Genomic DNA, 18,962 nt, shown 5'->3' on the forward strand with positions numbered 1-18,962 from the left:
ATTATGAGGAAGTCTGGTAGGAATGAAAAAAAAAAACACAATCATAAGTAGAATTTTTTTAAGGAAATACATTTTTTTCTTTTGAGGTCATATGTTGAAAACAAAGTGGCAATATATTATCCAGAAAAGATCCTTTAAGGGACCTTTATTATTTGCTTTAACAAATTTGTTAAAGGTATTTGCTTTAACGAATAAAGCTCTGAATTAACATATAAATCATATAATTAAGATATGAACTATGTAAATGATTAGTTCTGGTGACATTATTAATTTATTATAAAATCTGACAAAATCAACCATTTTTCAACATTTTATTGCTACCATAAAAAAAGGAGTCCTAAAGATAAATTAATCAATCAAACTTTCTCTCAGTTTATTGTATCCAATAGATATTGGATTTACAAATAATGACTATGATGTACACTAGCCACAATACAGTGTGTATGTGTTTTTATAGAATTATTCATGAAATGAATGGACCTTATTTTCATATTTTATAAAAATGAACACTATAAAATACAATGAAATTGCATCCCAAAATGGACAAGAACACTTAAATTACAAAATCCTTATTAAAGATGAAAATACATCAGTGAAAAAGATATATGAAATGTAATAAAATATAAATTACATTTTAAGTTCTGTACACGATTCATCTTAAGGAAAAAACAAACAAAATTGTATTCTGTATGATATTTTTTTTTTGATATTTCAAAGTCAAAGGTCACTTTCCCTGAAAAGTGGCAGGCAGACATGAAGAATCGTTAAAATTATTTGATTTTTAAAATACATGTGTGAATTTTTTAAGGCACCAATTTAAATACATTTAGAAGATGTTTTCAAAAATCTTTTTTTTATATTTGACAACCAACATAAAGCTGCAAAGGTGGGTTTGTAGCACACAGAAAATATTCCATTCTCCTCTGATTTGTAAAGTAGTAAGATTTTTAGTCACTAGAGGGAGAAAAGAGTAATGCAGCAAGGGGAGGGAAAGGTCTTTTTCATGCTCCAACTTTATTTAGAAACTTCTGCCACATTACTCATTGGAAACAATTCTCTCTACCTTCTTTAATTCTGTTTTCTTAGAGTTTTGAGCCATTTTGATCCAAAAAAAGATAATAGTCTTTTAAGTTTATTTTTTTTAGAAACAAATGTCTGTGGCTCATTCTTCTTATTATTTTAAATCCCATCAAGTAAGATAAACTTACATTACAGCCGTTTATTCTGCTATCTCACTTTAGGACTCTCAAAGCAATCCTCTTTTCTCTTTGTCCAGCTTAGGAATTGGACTAAAAATACAATCAATCACAGACCATGATAGACATGATGTGCAAGGCTACTCAGCAATATGTTGCACAGCAACAGTATCTTAGAGCAGTTTCTCTCAAGGATTATTGACAAAAGCAAAGTAGCAGCTCTATTATCAAGTCTGCAATAATCTCATCGGTATGTAGAATATCATTACTGTTGCACCTAGTATTTGCTTTCTAATGTGTCAGTGATGGCCAAGTTGTCTGGTCAATTAATTGATCAGATAGCCCTTAGAGGATCACAGTTTTAAAAATAGCCCCACAAAGAAGATGAAACCAAGTTAAGAGGTCATCTCCTTTACCTATGCTTCTGATGGAGTTTCTGCTTCATCTATTTGTAAGTGTGTATCATTGTCACCTAGCAACTCTGTTTCAGGAACAGAGCCTTCTTCTTCTTCCTGGACAGGATTCTGAGCTACATCTTCCACTGTATTGAGAGCATCATCATTTCCCTCTGAGAGAAGAGCTGCCCTGTCAGCTACAGACGTATTGGAGGGGGCTGTTGTTACGTAGCCTGTGCTTGTAGATCCACTGCCACTGTGGTGGGATCCTGGTTTGGGAATCATCTGGGAAGGCATCTGTTGAGGGGCCATTTGCATGGGGATTTGGACTGGGTAAAAATTTGGCAAATAAGTACCATAAGCAGGCATTGGCTGATAACCATTCACTGGTATGTACAGCTGAGGAGTTGGGACCATGGGTCTTATCTGCCCTTTCACTGGAATGAACTGTGGTTGAGAGAAAGACTGAGTTTTCTGTTTGGTTCCAATGTATCTGGCATTGCTGACATTGCTCACTGGGCTTGTGCTAAGAGAACTTGTCTGTGTGGTATTGCTTGCTCCAGATGTCTGGGCTGAGCTATTATAATTAGAAAGATTGCCCCAGGTTCTCAGCCTATTATGGATGTCTTTAAATCTTGGTCTTCTGTTGGGAAATTCATTCCAACATTCTATCATCAATGTATACACCCAGGCAGGACAATCATCAGGACAGGGCAAAATTTGCCGATTCCTTATCATTTCAATGACATCCTGATTAGAGTATCCACAATATGGCTGCAGGCCATAGCTGAATATCTCCCACAACACCACTCCATAGGACCATATATCAGAATCAATGGAAAATTTCCCATACATAATTGCCTCAGGGGACATCCATCGGATAGGGAGAAGAGAATTTCCTATCAATTTGTAGTAATCAGCAGAATAAACTTCCCTAAAAAGGCCCAAGTCTGATATTTTTACATTGAGCTTATCAAATACAAGTATGTTTCTGGTGGCCAAATCCTTATGGATAACATGATGGCTAGAAAGGTACTCCATCCCTGCAGCTACTTGTACTATGATATGGAAAAAGTCTGCAGGTTCTAATGTAGATTTAACTGTCTTGTCATCATCAGTACTTCCCACATCTGAATGGGGAGACCTCATGACCAAGAATTCATGTAGGTCACTGTGGGAACAATAACCAAATATCATGCTGATAGGTTGTTCTTTGGTCATGATTCCCAGCAAACATACAATATTTGGATGTTGTAACCTTGATCTTATCATGGCTTCATGTTTAAATTCTTCTCGGAGAGATATTTCTGCTTTGTCTTTTAGTGTCTTAATGGCTACAGTTTGTGTCTGTTCCCCTGGTGTTGTACCAAAGAGATGACCTTTGTAGACTTTCCCAAATCTGTCTTCTCCTAGTTCTTCCATGAACCTTATAGTGGACAGATTGATCTCTTTGAGTTTGGCCTGAAAAAGAGACAATCACAATAAATTTCCTTAATTTGTAACAAAAGAAGCATCTTTACATAAAAAAAGAAAAACTCAAGTCTGGTTGCTAATTTTTGTTTTTGATTCAGTGGCATTAAATTATTTGATGTCAGTTACTTGAATGTAAATTCCATTGCCATATAGAAGATTGACATTTCTATTTGCTATAAAACATAGTAATACAGTATAGCAAAAACATAGAATATTCTTTGAATTTCTGAATATTTGGCCAACAGATCAAAAGGTGCCAAAGTAAACTATGTAAAGCTTTGATGAACTTCTTTTCATGTAAAGTAGCTATGTCACCTTTGCCTAGTATCTCATACATTAATTAATGATTTTCAATTCTTCCCTAGTCTTCCCCTCTAAATCAGATTCTTCTCATTAAGGAATTTAGCTAAATCATTCTAATTCAAAAAAGGTTTCTAAAAATTGAAGACATTTCAAAAGCCAATAATAAAGAAAAATCCATCTATATAACTTCAGTCATTTCAATGGTACTTTCATCTTGATCTATATCTTCAGAAAGGAAAGTTTAGTTAAGAAAGATAATTCTAGTGAAAATTAATTTTTTTCCATTATTAACTGTGTGTTTGTATATATATATATATATATATATATATATATCCATACGTATGCACCCACATAATATTTGATATCAATGAAATTTTATGAGCAGAGACAGAAGATTAGAATGGAAAATGAAAATTTAGTTAAGTATTAATATTAAACATTAGGCATATTGTAATACACACAATCTTATACAAGTATAAAGACTGAATCAAGTATTAGTCAACTCCTGAAATGATATACAAGGTTACCTGTTTGTGTTGATTAATAAGTGGCATTTCCATGTCCTGGCTAGGGGATGCCATTAACTGGCGCCGCTGTGGTGTAATACCAGATGCTTTTTGTTTATTTCTACACATACAGACCAAGAAGAAAAGGCATGCAATGATCAAAGGTATTGCAATGCTAGGAACCAAGATGTAGAGGATTCCCATTTTGCTGTTATCCTGGGGACCTGTTAAGTATAAGTAACAAATGCTTTTTCAGATGATCTTGTTCAATAAGAAATACTCAGAGAAATATTTAAATGTACAAAATATACCCTCTTAAACTTTGCATGTAATTACATGCTATACTTGAAAAACAGTATAAGTTCAGTGCTTATATATTTCAAAAACAAACTTTGTTATATATTTTGAAACAAAATAAAATCCAGCATACTAATAATAGCTGTATGCTAAAGGTGGTTAATATAATTTTTTTTCTTAGTAATACTTACTAATACAAATAAATGAGATATCATAATTTTTCCTCACAAGAATGAAATCACTGAGCCAATTATGAAATAATTGTTTCTGCATATTTTTCACAACAGTTTTTGTGAAGTCCTTACAATATGAGATAATTCATTTGGTGACTGAATTTCAGTAAATACATTGAAGATAGTGAATTCATGAAGCGAAGACAGAATCACTGAATCATAATTGTCACATTAATTTTTCTCTGTAATACTATAGAAATTATTTTATTTTTACTTTTAAAAGTTAATGACAACTTTGTCTCCCTCTATAGGATTTTCACTCACACAAATGATATTGTTTTATAAGCTGGAAAAATTCTAGTCAACCAGTCAATAACCAAAAAATAACCCATATGTGCAGAAGAACACTGTATGAGAAACAGCAGGAAGATGTAGACTAAACAGAACTGTTCCTCTGAACTCTGAACTCACATGAAACAATACAGTATTTCCATGTTGCAAAAACTTGACTGGTAAATAGTGATGAAATCTATATTTGAGAGAACTGCATGTTTGACAGACTACTTTCCTATGAACTGTTGATGATAAATAGGTTTTACTGATAAAACTGGAAAATGTTAAAGCTGGAACAAGTTTTAGAAATCAACAATTGAAAAATTTGAGGGCCAAAAAAGTGATTTGCCCATTTTTACATGAAAATTTTTATATGTCAGCAAAAAAGACTGTACTGACTGAATTATTATTTAGTGATATTGTTCTTGGTAAGACAAAAAAGAAAGAATTGTAAAAAAATACTGGAATTGAGATCAGGCAAGATCAGTGTTTGAATTCAGGCTCTAATATATCTGAATTATATAATCATGGCTGAGACACTTGAACTCCTTTAAATTGCTTTTTTTGTATTTGTAAAACTGACATAATAATACTTTTAAAATCTCAAATCAGAATGTAAAACAGCTATTATGAGTACTTAGTATAAGGCATTTGGAGACATTTTTGTTTGTTTCTTCTGGATGAAGTTGTAGTGATTTGAAAGTTAATTCCTAGATAAAAGGGGAAAATGTAACCAAATATTTACTCCCTGTCCCCACTCTCACGTCTACTATATCATTCTGGAATGAAGCAAATTCTGAGAAAGTTGAAATTTTCAAAATTCTTTGTCAGGTCAATATTTCTGATTTTTAAACTTAAAGAAGATGCTCAGCTGCTGGATATTTCTTCTTCAATTTCAGGTTTGGCACCTTGAAGTCAAGAAGGAAAGACCATTTACCTATTCTAATCACATGTCTCATATGTCTATGTACTGAGTATAGCATCATAATATTTTCACTCTATTAAATTTTATTAATCAAAGATAGCGTTAGAGCCAAAAAGAACCTTAAAAATCCTTTATTCTGATCTTTTCATTTCAGAGCTAAGGACACTGAGGCTTAAGGAATGAAATTATATAATCAAGGTTATATGACCAAAAGGGTTAGAGCAAATTCTGATTTCAAGTAAAATGCTCTTTATATTTTCCTAAATTATATCAAGATTGCCCTTCAAATTAATTTTGATCAGATTGACTTTGTATAAAAAATGTTGGTCAAGGGGAAACTCATTATGATGATTCTTCCAATAGTGAAATTTGTCCTGAAATTTTTACCACCTCAGCAATGGCTCAGTATTGCATTAAGTATTAAAATTTTCTTGGGTAAATAGGAAAATTATTACTCCAAAATCTGATTTATTCCTATTTTATGCATCACTATAAAGACAATAATTATTTACCTTTTGAGGGTATACCTACATTAACGAAATGGAAGATATGTTGAAGCAACTGGTAAACATTTCTTCCTAACTTTGAAGTATATTTATATTTTAAAACATAATCCTCGATTATATATGTGGTAAAAGATTAATAAATAACTGAAATACAAATGTCATTTTTGTTACTAATTATAAACCTTTCTTTAACAAGAACAAGAACTAGATTTGTCACAAATTAGGAAGAATAAGGAATGTAAATTTCATAACATTCTGTCTTTGCCCACTCTGTTATAAAAGCTGAAAAGCAGTGAAATGACCCAAAGTTAAAGAGAAAATAACTGACCCATCTATTCCTAAATTAGATCATTTGTTGATAAATTATAATTATTATTACAATTAATATTAATAATATTATATAATTTGCTCAAAGCCAAATAATTATTTAGTGAAAGACCTGGGATTTAACCATTTATAGGAAACATTATCAATTCAAATTTACATACATCAATATCTGGACAATACTAAAAATAATAATAATAATACATACTACAAGAAGGTATGTCACACAGTTCCATGCGTACGTTTTTATTCTGTGTAAAACACCATGGTCCTTCCATTTGTCCTCCAGGATTTCGGCAGTAGGCATGTCCTCCTGCTATTTCTGGGAAATCCATACTTGAAAGGTGATGACTGTGTGGATATTGGACATTCCAGGCTTGGCATTGATGGCCTGATTGAGTGGTGCTGATAGTTCCTCTATAATTTGATCCAGAGCCATTGTAGCACTGATGAACTGAAGAAAAAAACAGACTTTAGGAGTTAAAGAGATAAGGGGACACTACCTCTATACTTCAACTGTCTGCCCCTTGCAAATTAGCCAAATGAAATAAAAACTAATAAAATAAACATAAAATGGAATTCAATGTAGTTTTTTGGGTAGTTTCTAGAGGCAAAGCAATTGAATCTTTCAGATATAGCTCAATGAGAACTTTCATTTAAAATCCAGCATCTTGAAGAGTCCAAGAGAAAGCATTTAATATACATATATAATAAATTAAATTAGAACTCAAATTCATAGTTCTAAGCAATATTATTTCTTCTAAGTTAAAGGATCTAAATTTCATTCAGAATCAGTATATCCACCTACCATAATAGGAATTAAGGACATTTCATATATATTGGAAATACATACATACATAAACACACACACAATTTTTTTTTTGTCATATGGAACAAAAGAGAGCATGAAGTAGTATCTTTGTCACTGCATACCATAGAATAGATCACTTCCAGGCTCAATCTCAGAAAACACGATTATTTTGTCTTCTTTCTTAGAAGTACTGAAAAGTATTATTCTGAGTTATATTTACCATTTAATTGTAAACTGTATTTAAAAATAAAGAGAATTCTAGAGCTTGGAAATGAGAATGAATCTTTTCTATACAAGGGAGCAGGGTGTTGTAAACTTACTCTCTTCTATCCTTTACTGGGAAAGGATATATATCAATGGAATTTCTACTTTTTAAAAATAAAGTGAAGTGGGTAAAACCCTGAGTCTGAATGAAAAACAATCTGGGTTCAAGTTATTGTTCTGATATTTATGAGCTCTAGGGAACTGGATAAATCACTTAACTTCCTTTATGCCTCAGTTTCCTTGTCTTTGAAATGAAAAGAACAATTTATATTATCAAACTCATAAGGTTACAAAGCAGGGAAACAACTTTGCATTATTCACTGTTAATAAACTGTGCCATTAATATTTTAAAACAAACACAAGATCGCCTTTTTTCAAATATTTTCAGGATAATTTAAGATTTCTCTTTTTCTGTACCATAGTTTCAAGGTCTAAAAGCTGCCAATGAAATGGAAAAAAGTTAGTTGAAGGGCTGAAAATGTGGCTTTTAGTTATAATTAAGAAAGATTTTATTCATAATTCTTATAGAATGACATGATAGATAAAAAATAAGACTAGTGATAATAAAAATAAAAATGACAAAGCTTACATTGGTTAAGTCGTTCCACAGGGATGCCAATCCTCATGCAGTTGGCAGCCTCTGCACTTTCAGGTAGTGGTAGATCCTCACACTTGGGCAGCTGGAGCTGCATGAGGATGAGGGGATTCGAGCGGGCAATGTTATATTCCTGCCGGCACAGATCATTCTCCAGCACCTCACATTCATCCCGGCACAGCTCCCTACGTTTGGGAGTCCTGGACCACTCATCACAGAGTGGAAATACAAAGTGGCAGAAGGAAGGGATGGCAAACTGGGAACACTGATCAGATAAATGGGTGGAAGTGCCAATCATGGTGAATGCAGCTGCAAGACAATATCCAGACAGTATTAGGAAGACCAGTTTCTTTTTCTTAAATTAAATTTTCAGTTCTACATCATTTCTTTCCCTCTTCCCACTTTCCTATTCCTATTCATTGATAAAGAAAGAAAACTAAAACTGTTACAAATATGTATAGTCAAAGAAAACAAATTCTCACATTAGCCATGGGAGGGAATATAGGAGGAAAGAAAGAAAGGAGGAAGGGAGGAAAGGAAAGTGGAAGGAAGGAGGGAAGAAAAGAAAGAAGAGAGGAAGAAAGGAAGAAAGCAAGGAGGGAGAGAGAAAATATTCTCCAATCATCACTATGAGTCCATGAGCTCTCTCTATCTAGAGGTGTACTGAATGTCTCATTATGATTCCTTTGGAAATATAATTGTTCATTTGGTTAAGCAGAGTTCCTAAGTCTTACCAAGTTATTTATCTTTACAGTGTTTCTATCATTGAATAAATTGTATGCCTGGTTATGTTTACTTTGTTTCGTATTAGTTCATATAAATCTTAGGAAGATCAGTTTCCAAATAATCATTAAAGATTTGAGGCTCTAATTTTGCAGTCTTAGCTCAGGGAAACTTTGTAATTCAAAATTCAAAATTAGAGCAGCATGAGAATTCATTTTAACAGTTAACAAAGGAAGTCTAAATATCATATCTCTTTTATAAAGGAAGACACTGATATTTGAGAAGTTATAAAAAAAAGATAAATTCTATATCCATGTTTCAGCCTCAAATCTTTAAGTTTCCTAAGAGAGTCATATAAGAAATTCCAGGGGCAGCTAGATGGTGCAGTGGATAGAGCACCAGCCCTGAAATCAGATTGTGATAAATGTCTGTTTGAATAGTTCAAAGTGATTTGATACTGGGTCACATTTAATGTAAACCAAAATTCAATAATGCAACACATGAGCTAGTCAAGGGTTTTGACATACTGCTATACTGTCATCTGCAATATTTGATTGATATATAACTATCATCATATGTAATGGGATGTACTGTTGGTACCATATTACCAACAGTTTTGTTCTTTTTGTTTTAAGTGACTGCTTGAGATAGTAGGACTGTCATCATAAAAGATTAGAGGGCATTTATTACAATGAAACAAAAATTGTGTATAACTGATCAGCATAGAAATAGTAACTATAAAATAGTACAATATATCAGAAAGCCTGACATGTTACAAAATACACAGGCAAGAAAAAAGGCAGTGTTAGTTTTTTTGTGGTGTAACAATGGTAGAAGTGTTACAAAAATAGAAAAGGAATGTTTGGTTTTTTTTTTTATCTATTTGATTGAAAACTGAAATCAGGACACTTTCCTCTTATCAGGAGTCATTTGGACAAAAATTTCAAATTTATTTTAGGCAGGAAAAGAAAATAGAAACAAAGTGAAAAGTGAAGAAACTTTTACTGAAAACATTAGCTGTTTCAATTGCTTTAGAGATGTAAGTGACTTACATAATATTAAAATTATCAGACAGGTGAGCAGTGCAGATGAGGATGTAGCAGCTATATATCCTGCTGTTCTTTTTTTTTTTTTTTTTTTTAAATTTAATAGCCTTTTATTTACAGGATATATACATGGGTAACTTTACAGCATTAACAATTGCCAAACCTCTTGTTCCAATTTTTCACCTCTTACCCCCCCACCCCCTCCCCTAGATGGCAGGATGACCAGTAGATGTTAAATATATTAAAATATAAATTAGATACACAATAAGTATACATGACCAAAACGTTATTTTGCTGTACAAAAAGAATCAGACTCTGAAATATTGTACAATTAGCTTGTGAAGGAAATCAAAAATGCAGGTGTGCATAAATATAGGGATTGGGAATTCAATGTAATGGTTTTTAGTCATCTCCCAGAGTTCTTTTTCTGGGTATAGCTAGTTCAGTTCATTACTGCTCCATTAGAAATGATTTGGTTGATCTCGTTGCTGAGGATGGCCTGATCCATCAGAACTGGTCATCATATAGTATTGTTGTTGAAGTATATAATGATCTCCTGGTCCTGCTCATTTCACTCAGCATCAATTCATATAAGTCTCTCCAGGCCTTTCTGAAATTATCCTGTTGGTCATTTCTTACAGAATAGTAATATTCCATAATTTTCATATACCACAATTTATTCAACCATTCTCCAACTGATGGACATCCATTCAGTTTCCAGTTTTTAGCCACTACAAAAAGGGCTGCCACAAACATTCGTGCACATACAGGTCCCTTTCCCTTCTTTATAATCTCTTTGGGATATAATCCCAGTAGTAACACTGCTGGATCAAAGGGTATGCACAGTTTGATAACTTTTTGAGCTTAGTTCCAAACTACTCTCCAAAATGGTTGGTATATCCTGCTGTTCTAAAGAAAATATTGAAGAAGGTGGATATACTGATCAAAAAATTTTTAATAAACTTATTCCAGAAAAGGATACCTACTGGAACTTATATTTCTAAGGAAAAAAAGAACCTCAATTTGGATTTAAAGTATCTAAATACAGAAAGGGATGTAAAATTAAAACTACCACATATTTATCAGTTTTGAAATTCCCATGCTCAGAAAGACTACAAAGATTGATTGCTTCCAGTTCTTTGGCATTTGAATAAAAAAGCACAGGTGATTAAAGCTGTTTTTGAAGACTGGTTTTCAAGGTGTCTTAGCCCCACTATTAAAAAATATTTCATGGATAATAAGACCATATTTAAAGGATTACTTTTTAAAGATAATGTAAACCCAAAGATCCCAGCCTCTGGGATAAGAACTCGGTATTTGATAAAAATTGCTAGGAAAATTGGAAATTAGTATGACAGAAACTAAGCATTGACCCACACCAAATACTCCAAATCAAGATTAGGTCAAAATGGGTACGTGATTTACACATAAAGAATGATATTATAACTTTTTGAACATGTATACATATATAGTATTTAACTTATACTTCAACATATTTAACATGTATTGGTCAACCTGCCATCTGGGGGAAGGGGAAGGAGGGGAAAAGTTGGAACAAAAGGTTTTGCAGTTGTCAGTGCTGAAAAATTACCCATGCATATATCTTGTAAATAAAAAGCTATAATATATAAAAAACAAATTGAATTTTAAAAAAGAGTAATATTATAAGCAAATTAGAAGAACAAAGAATAGTTTACCTCTCAGATCTGTGGAGAAAGAAGGAATTTATGGCAAAGGAGAATTAGAATACATTGTGGAATGCAAAATGGATAATTTTGATTATATTAAGTTAAAAGGGCTTTGTATAAGCAAAATTATGCAGACAAGATAAGAAAGAAAGCAGTAAACTAGGAAGAAGTTTTTATATCCAAGGGTTCTGATAAAGAACTCATTTTTAAAACATAGAGAATTGACTCAAATTTATAAGAATACAAGCTATTCTCCAGTTGCTAAATGGTCAAAGGATATGAACAAACAATTTTCAGATTAGGAAATTAAAAGATTTCTAGTTATATGAAAAATGCTCTAAATCACAGACATTGATCAGAGAAATGCAAATAAAGACAATTCTTAAGTACCACTACACATTTCTCAGATTGGCTAAGATTATAGAAAAAGATAATGAATGTTGGAGGGGATGTGGGGAAACTGGGACACTAATACATTGTTGGTAGACTTATGAATCCAACAATTCTGGAGATCAATATGGAACTATGCCCAAAGGGATATCAAACTGTGTATACCCTTTGATATAGCAGTGTCTCTACTGGGCCTGTATCCCAAAGAGATCATAAAAAAGGAAAAGGACTCACATATGCAAAAATGTTTGTAGCATATGTAGCAGCTCTTTTTGTAGCTGACAGTTGTAGAATGGTTGAATAAGTTATGGGTATATGAATGTTATGGAATATTATTGTTCTGATCAGAAAGGCCTGGATGGACTTACATGAACTGATGCTAAGTGAAGTAAGTATTATCCATATTTCAGTGAATTTACATGCTTATATTTTCACACAATAAATCAGTTGTATTTGAATGACCCAAGGCATTATCTTTATTTTTATTTTTTGTAAAGCAAAATGCATACATAGAGTGCTCAGCAAGATCTTGTATTCCAAATATTTTTTCTTCCTCCCTTCCCCTTTCCCTCTCCTCTAGACAAGTATTCCAATATATGTTAAACATATGCAATTATTCTATACCTATTTCCATAATTATTATGTTACACAAGAAAAATCTCATCAAAAAAGGAAAAAAATGAGAAAGAAAATAAAATGCAACAAATAACAACAACAAAAAATGAAAATACTATGTTGTGATCTATACTCAGTTCCCTCCGTCCTCTCTTTGGGTGCAGATGACTCTCTCCATAACAAGACCATTGGAACTGACCTAAATCACCTCACTGCTGAAAAGAGCCATATCCATCAGAATTGATCATTGTATTATCTTCTTGTTCCTGTATATAATGTTCTTTTTTTGGTTCTACTCTCTTCACTTAGCATTAGTTCATCTAAGTCTCTCCAGGCCTTTGTGAAATCATTCTATTGATTGTCTTACAGAACAATAATATTCCATTATATTCATATACCACAACTTAGTCAACCATTCTCCAACTGATGGGCATCCACTCAGTTCCAGGTCCTTGTTACTACAAAAAGGGCTGCTACAAACATTTTTGCACATGTGAATCCTTTTCACTTTTTAATGATCTCTTTGGGATACAAAGCTAGTAGAGACATTGCTTGATCAAAGAGTATGCATAATTTGATAGCCCGTTGAGCACAGTTCCAAATTGCTCTCCAGATATATGAAAATTTAAAGAAAGAGAAAGAATTAGGTCAATGCTGATAAAAAAACTTTTAAATGAAAAAGATGTTTGCTATTTTGTCAGTGTAGATATGTCATCTTAAGATATGCTATCAAATTCAGGTAGGAAATCAGTAAATTTTAACTTTTTTAAGCTTTGATTTCTATAATTACTGTAACAAACTGGAATCAAATGCATGTTCTTATTTGTTAATATTCCTTTACTTATTTATTTTTTTAAAACCTTATTAAATTTATTTCACTGCACATTTTCAATACTAATTATCATGTTTTATATAAAAATAAAATTTCAAATAGTGTATAATTCAAATATATTCAAATAAAAAATTCAGCTACTTCATGGGATTAATTATTCACACTAATTGGCATATGACACTTTCTTCCTTGAAGCTCTTGCTCTATGGAGTAATATTGTTTTTTCCCTCTCTTCTCTATACTTCATTTAATTTATAAGCAATTTTCTTATTTTAACATACCTAACAATGAAATATTTAAATTTTAGAATATTTACATCATCTTCAGAAAAATAACTGAATGACATAAAATTACCAAATATATTTATCCCACTATAAACCATTATAAAAAGATATAGAAGAATTTTAGCAAAGATGACTGCCTAAATAGGCAGTCTATTTATCTTCCTCAAGCATATTGCAGCAAAAAGTTGAAATTTACATTATGCTGAATTAAGAAGTTCAATTGTAAACTAGTGTTTTCTTTTGTTCCCGAACTATGTAAAAAGTTAACCAGCAGCCAAGGAAAAAGCCTTATTAGCAACTGAGTGACAAATGTAGTCAAAGATGCATAGAAGAGGCAACATTACAATGCTGTTCATCCAACATTGTCCTCGAAAAAACTTAAAAAATAATTTATCAAATAGAATTAGGGAGTAGCATAGCCAATAAAAGGCCTTATAAGATGAGAAAATTTTCCAATTCAACACAGCTTAAAAGGTTGCAAGTTGGAGACTGTGACACTGGAACTGGGCTGGCCCAGAGTGTACGCAATGGCAATACTAATCATGGACCTTGAAATCAGCTGTGACAGCAGTAACAGCAACAGTAGCACTTTCAGTAGCTCTCAGCTGATAGATAGGAAGGGACATCTGGTCAGAAAGAGATTACAGTGGACACAGTGGGCTAGCACTGGGCACAGGGCTAATTTTTTTTTTCTTTTTCCCAAATACATCACTTATGCACAGTTTCAGGTAAAGGGCAGAAAGGAAGGTCATGGGCCCTAACTGCAGTTCAAGGGTAAAGAGGAGTGCTAATGCTTGCAATTATAAGAAAGCAAGAGTTCTTGCTGGGGAAGGACAATAGCAGAGACCAGGAAAACAATGCTCAAACCTCTCCACATCATCTTGGTAGTATGGAAAAATTACATAACCATAGAACTACCTGTGAAAAGAGTAGGATAACAAAACCTGAGGCTTGGGGCAATGACTCCCATCCCAGGTGAGCCAAGCCTAATTTTAACATAAATTTCAAAGTCAAAAATTAGATTGGAAATATGAGCAAACAACAGCTACAGCAAAAGAACTTGATCATAAAAAGCTATAAATTCAGAAGATAACAATGTGAAAAAGTTACCAAAAAATGTAGATTGAATACATGTTCAGCAAGAATTCTTGAAAGAGCCAAAAAAGAGGAAAAATTATTTTAAAATTAAAATATTTGTGTAAAGAAAAGATTAAGAAAAAATAAGTATGAGTGAAAATTATGAAAAGAGAATGAAGAGCTTGGTAAAAAAAAAAAAGGTACAAAAAAACTAAAGTAAAAAAAACTGAACAAATGGTAAAAGAGGTATAAAACTTCACTTCCAAAAAGAACCTAAAAAGCAGATTTGGCCAAATGGAAAAAGAAGCATAAGACATAATTGAAGAAAATAATTTCAATAATTGGAATTGAGCAAATGGAAGCAAATGACTATATGTGATATCAAGAAACAATAAAATAAAGAATGAAAAAGTAGAAGAAAATATAAACTACATCATCAGAAAAATAAATGATCCTGGATAACAGATGGTTAACAGATAATTTAAGAATTCCCAGGCTATCTGAAAGCTGTGATAAAAACAAAAGCCTAGACATTATATTTTAAGAAATTATCAAGGAAAACTTCATCTTAGAATCAGAGGGTAAAACACTGATTATTTCTTAAAACATTCCCAGTGAAAACTTCCAGGAATATTATAGCCAAATTTCAGATTCCCAGGTCAAATAGAAAATATTACAAGCAACCAGAAAGAAATCATTCAAATATCATAGGGCCACAATAATGATTATACAAGATTTAGCAAGTATCAAGTTAAAGGAGTGGAAGGTTTAGAATGATATTCTGCAAGGCAATCAAAGTAGGATTACAATAAAAAATAACCCATCTGACAAAACTGAGTATAACTGAATATTGATGAAATAGAGGAATTAAGCATTATACAAAATTTGACACTCAAAGACAAGGCTCAAGAAAATCATGAAAAGTTAAATATGAAAGAGAAATCATAAGGCACTAAATATTTTAAAGATATTTATATTATTAAATGCAAAAATTAAGATCCCAAGAACTTTTTCATGATAAAGCAGGTAGAAAGAGTCTACATAGACAGAGGGCATGAATTAAATTGATTATGCTGCAATAAGTTAAAAAATGAAGGAATGAGAAAGAGGGATGCACTGGAAGAAGAGAAAAGAGGAAAATCAGAAAGATTATCTCAAGCATTTTTACAATGACAAGTGAAATGGAAGTGGTTCAAATGAACTGGTTCAAAGAGGGAAGAAAATAAATAAATGCATGCATGCAAACAGATATATAGATATATGTAAATACAGATAGATTTATATGTACCTGTATATTTATCTGTAGATATATAATATAGATAAATATAGATAAAAATGGATCCCTAGACATATAGTATAAATAGTTCTATAAAAGTGTATCTACACAAATCTATATCTACATAGTTTACAAATAAACAGATATCTTGCTGAACAGAGAAGTAGAAGAAAAAAGAGATAAGAAAAGAGGGAAGTGAAGATAATATGGAGGAGTAAGAGAAGCAGTGATCAAAAGGAAAATAAAGTTTTGAGAAAATTAGAGAGACAGAAGGATAAATTGAAGAAAACAGTATAGAAAAAAAAATACACAGTAATCATGTGTCAATATGAATGGGAAGAATTCACCCATAAAATGAAAATGAGTAACAGAATGCATTAGAAATCAGAATACACCAACTGCTAGAAGTAAATCTGAAGCAAAAAGATACAGAGAGAATCAAATAAGAAGCTCAAGCAGAGTCAATTATCCTTTAGCTAAAGTAAAAAAAGGCAGGAGTTAGCAATCATGATCTCATAGAAAACAAAAGTGAAAATAGACCTAATTTAAAAAGATAACCTGGTACACTACATTTGACTAAAAGGTACTAGAGATAATGAATTAATATCAATATTAAATATAAATACATCCAATTGAATAGCATCCAAATTCGAGAAGAAAAAAGTTAAATGAGCTAAACTTCATCAGTGGGAAAACATCCATTTCCCCCTTGTAAAACTGGACAAATAAAACCATAAAATAAATGAGAAATAAGTTAAGGAAACATATAGAATTTTTTAAAAGATAGATATGACTGCTGGAGAAATATAAATGGGAACAGAAAGTAGCATGCCATTTTCCTCATCTGTACACCTTCACAAAAATTAATCATACATTAGGAAATAAAAACCTAACAAAGGCAAAAAAAAGTAGAAACATGAAGTGCTCCCATTTTGGAACATAATGAATAAAAATTTCATTCAATAAAGGGTCTTGGAAGCAGAAAGTAAAAATTAATAAGAAATGAAATAATTTAATCTTGAAGAATGTGAGTCAAACTACAAATCATAGAAAGAATTTTTTTAAAGATAAGAAAACAATGTGACAACATACCAAAATTTATAGGATGTGGTGCAGAAAAGAAAAATTATCTCTGTTTATATCAATAAAAAAGAGAAAAAACAGTTAGATGGATGAGTCATACAGGTAAAAAAACAAAAAAACAAAAAAAAAGAATTTAAAATCTTCAATTAAAGAGTAAAATAGAAATTCTGAAAACCAAAGGAGAGATTAATAAAATTGAAAGCAAAAATACTATTGAACTAATAAATTTCTAGGAAAGCCTAATAAAATAGATAAATCACTAGGTAATTTTAAAAAAAGAAAGAAGAAAATCTAATTACTAGTGTCAAAAATGAAAAGCTCCACCAATGAAGATGAAATTAACAATGACAGAAGATTATTTATCTAATTATATGCCAATAAAACTATCTAAGTGAAATGGATGAATATTCACAAAAAATGTAAATTTCCCAGATGAGCAGAAAAGGAAATAGAATAACATTATCTTTAAAAATGAAATTTAAAATGTGATAAATGAAATTTCTAAGAAAAAATTCACAAGACCAGATAGATTTATAACTGCATACTACCAAACATTTAAAGAACTACTTCTAAAACTGGATAAATGAATTTTTTAAATAAGTAGAGACATTTTTACTAATTTCTTTTATGTCACAAATATGATTTTCATTTCTAAACTAGGGAGAGCAAAACAAGAAAGAAATCTATAATCCAATTTACCTAATGAATATTACTTTTACTTTTTAATATTTTTCTATTACACGTAAAAATATTTTTAAATTAAAAAAAAATTGAGTCTCATATTTTATTTGTCCCTCCCTTTCTTCCAGTCCCTTCCTAGGCAAGGTAGAAAAATTTGCACAACTTATACATGTGTGGCCATGCAAAAATCTGTTTTGTTGTGAAAGAAAATAGACCAAAAAATAAAAATAAAAAAACCCTAAGAAAAATAAAGTTTAAAAAAAAAAAAGCTTTGATCTGCACTCATACTCCATTAGTTCTCTCTCTGGAGATGGATAGTATTTTTCAATGTTTAAGTCAATTAACATTTTCTTGGATCACTGTATTGTTGAGAATAGAGAAAACATTCACAGTTTATCATTTCATAATACTGGTGCTATGATATTCAGTCTTTTCCTGGGTCTGCTCACTTTATTTTTCATCAGTTCATGTAAATCTTTTAAGGTTTTTCTGAAACCATCCTGCTGATCATTTCTTATAGCACAATGGCATTTCATCATGATTATATATCACAACTTGTTCAGCCAGTTCACAATTGATGGGCTCTCCTCAATCATAAATTCTTATAGCTGCTATAAATATTTTTGTAAATAGTTTCTAATGACTATTGCTGCAAAGATTTAGAAATTAGAAGGATTAGAAAATTAGAAAGAAAAGCAGGAAACAAGAAAAACTTTTTTCAGCAAGTTTCTGTGACAAAGATCTCATCCCTCAAATATATAAGCCAAATATATTAGCTGAAACTGAGCCAAATTATTGATGATTATACAAACATACATTAGATAAATTCTAAAAATTAAATAAAACCTCACATCTACCAGGTTGGCTAGTAGAAATGCATGCTATGTGACAGAAAAGGAAACTGATAAGTTTTAAGAATGGGTATGGAAAAATTGGAACATGAATGCATTGTTGGTAGAGTTGTGAAATGATTTCCGAAGAACAATTTGGAACTCTGGTCCGAAGGATTATAAAACTTGGCACAAAGTCTTTGACCCAGCAATTTCAGTACTAGGTCTGTATTACAAAGAGATCAAAGGAAAATGATACATTTATACAAAGAATTTTAAGGCAACATCTTGGGGTATATGAGAACTTAAATTTTGTGATGTACCTATTAATTTGGA

At 31.6% G+C, this 18,962-nt stretch overlaps 1 protein-coding gene across 1 annotated transcript in view; it reads right to left on the reverse strand.

Annotated features, from left to right (window-relative positions):
- Nucleotides 1-301: 301 nt before the first annotated feature.
- Nucleotides 302-18,962, reverse strand: part of ROR2 (receptor tyrosine kinase like orphan receptor 2) — a 249,428-nt gene continuing 230,767 nt past the window's right edge. The window contains exons 6-9 of the mRNA XM_012541012.3: nucleotides 8,096-8,410; nucleotides 6,640-6,885; nucleotides 3,895-4,097; nucleotides 302-3,052 (exon numbers count right to left, since the gene is read on the reverse strand). Of these exons, the coding sequence (XP_012396466.2) occupies nucleotides 1,613-3,052; nucleotides 3,895-4,097; nucleotides 6,640-6,885; nucleotides 8,096-8,410 (2,204 nt within the window). The 3' untranslated portion in view covers nucleotides 302-1,612. The remainder of the gene's footprint in view (nucleotides 3,053-3,894; nucleotides 4,098-6,639; nucleotides 6,886-8,095; nucleotides 8,411-18,962) is intronic.

The sequence above is a fragment of the Sarcophilus harrisii genome, chromosome 1, assembly GCF_902635505.1.
Source record: "Sarcophilus harrisii chromosome 1, mSarHar1.11, whole genome shotgun sequence".
Taxonomy (NCBI): domain Eukaryota; kingdom Metazoa; phylum Chordata; class Mammalia; order Dasyuromorphia; family Dasyuridae; genus Sarcophilus; species Sarcophilus harrisii.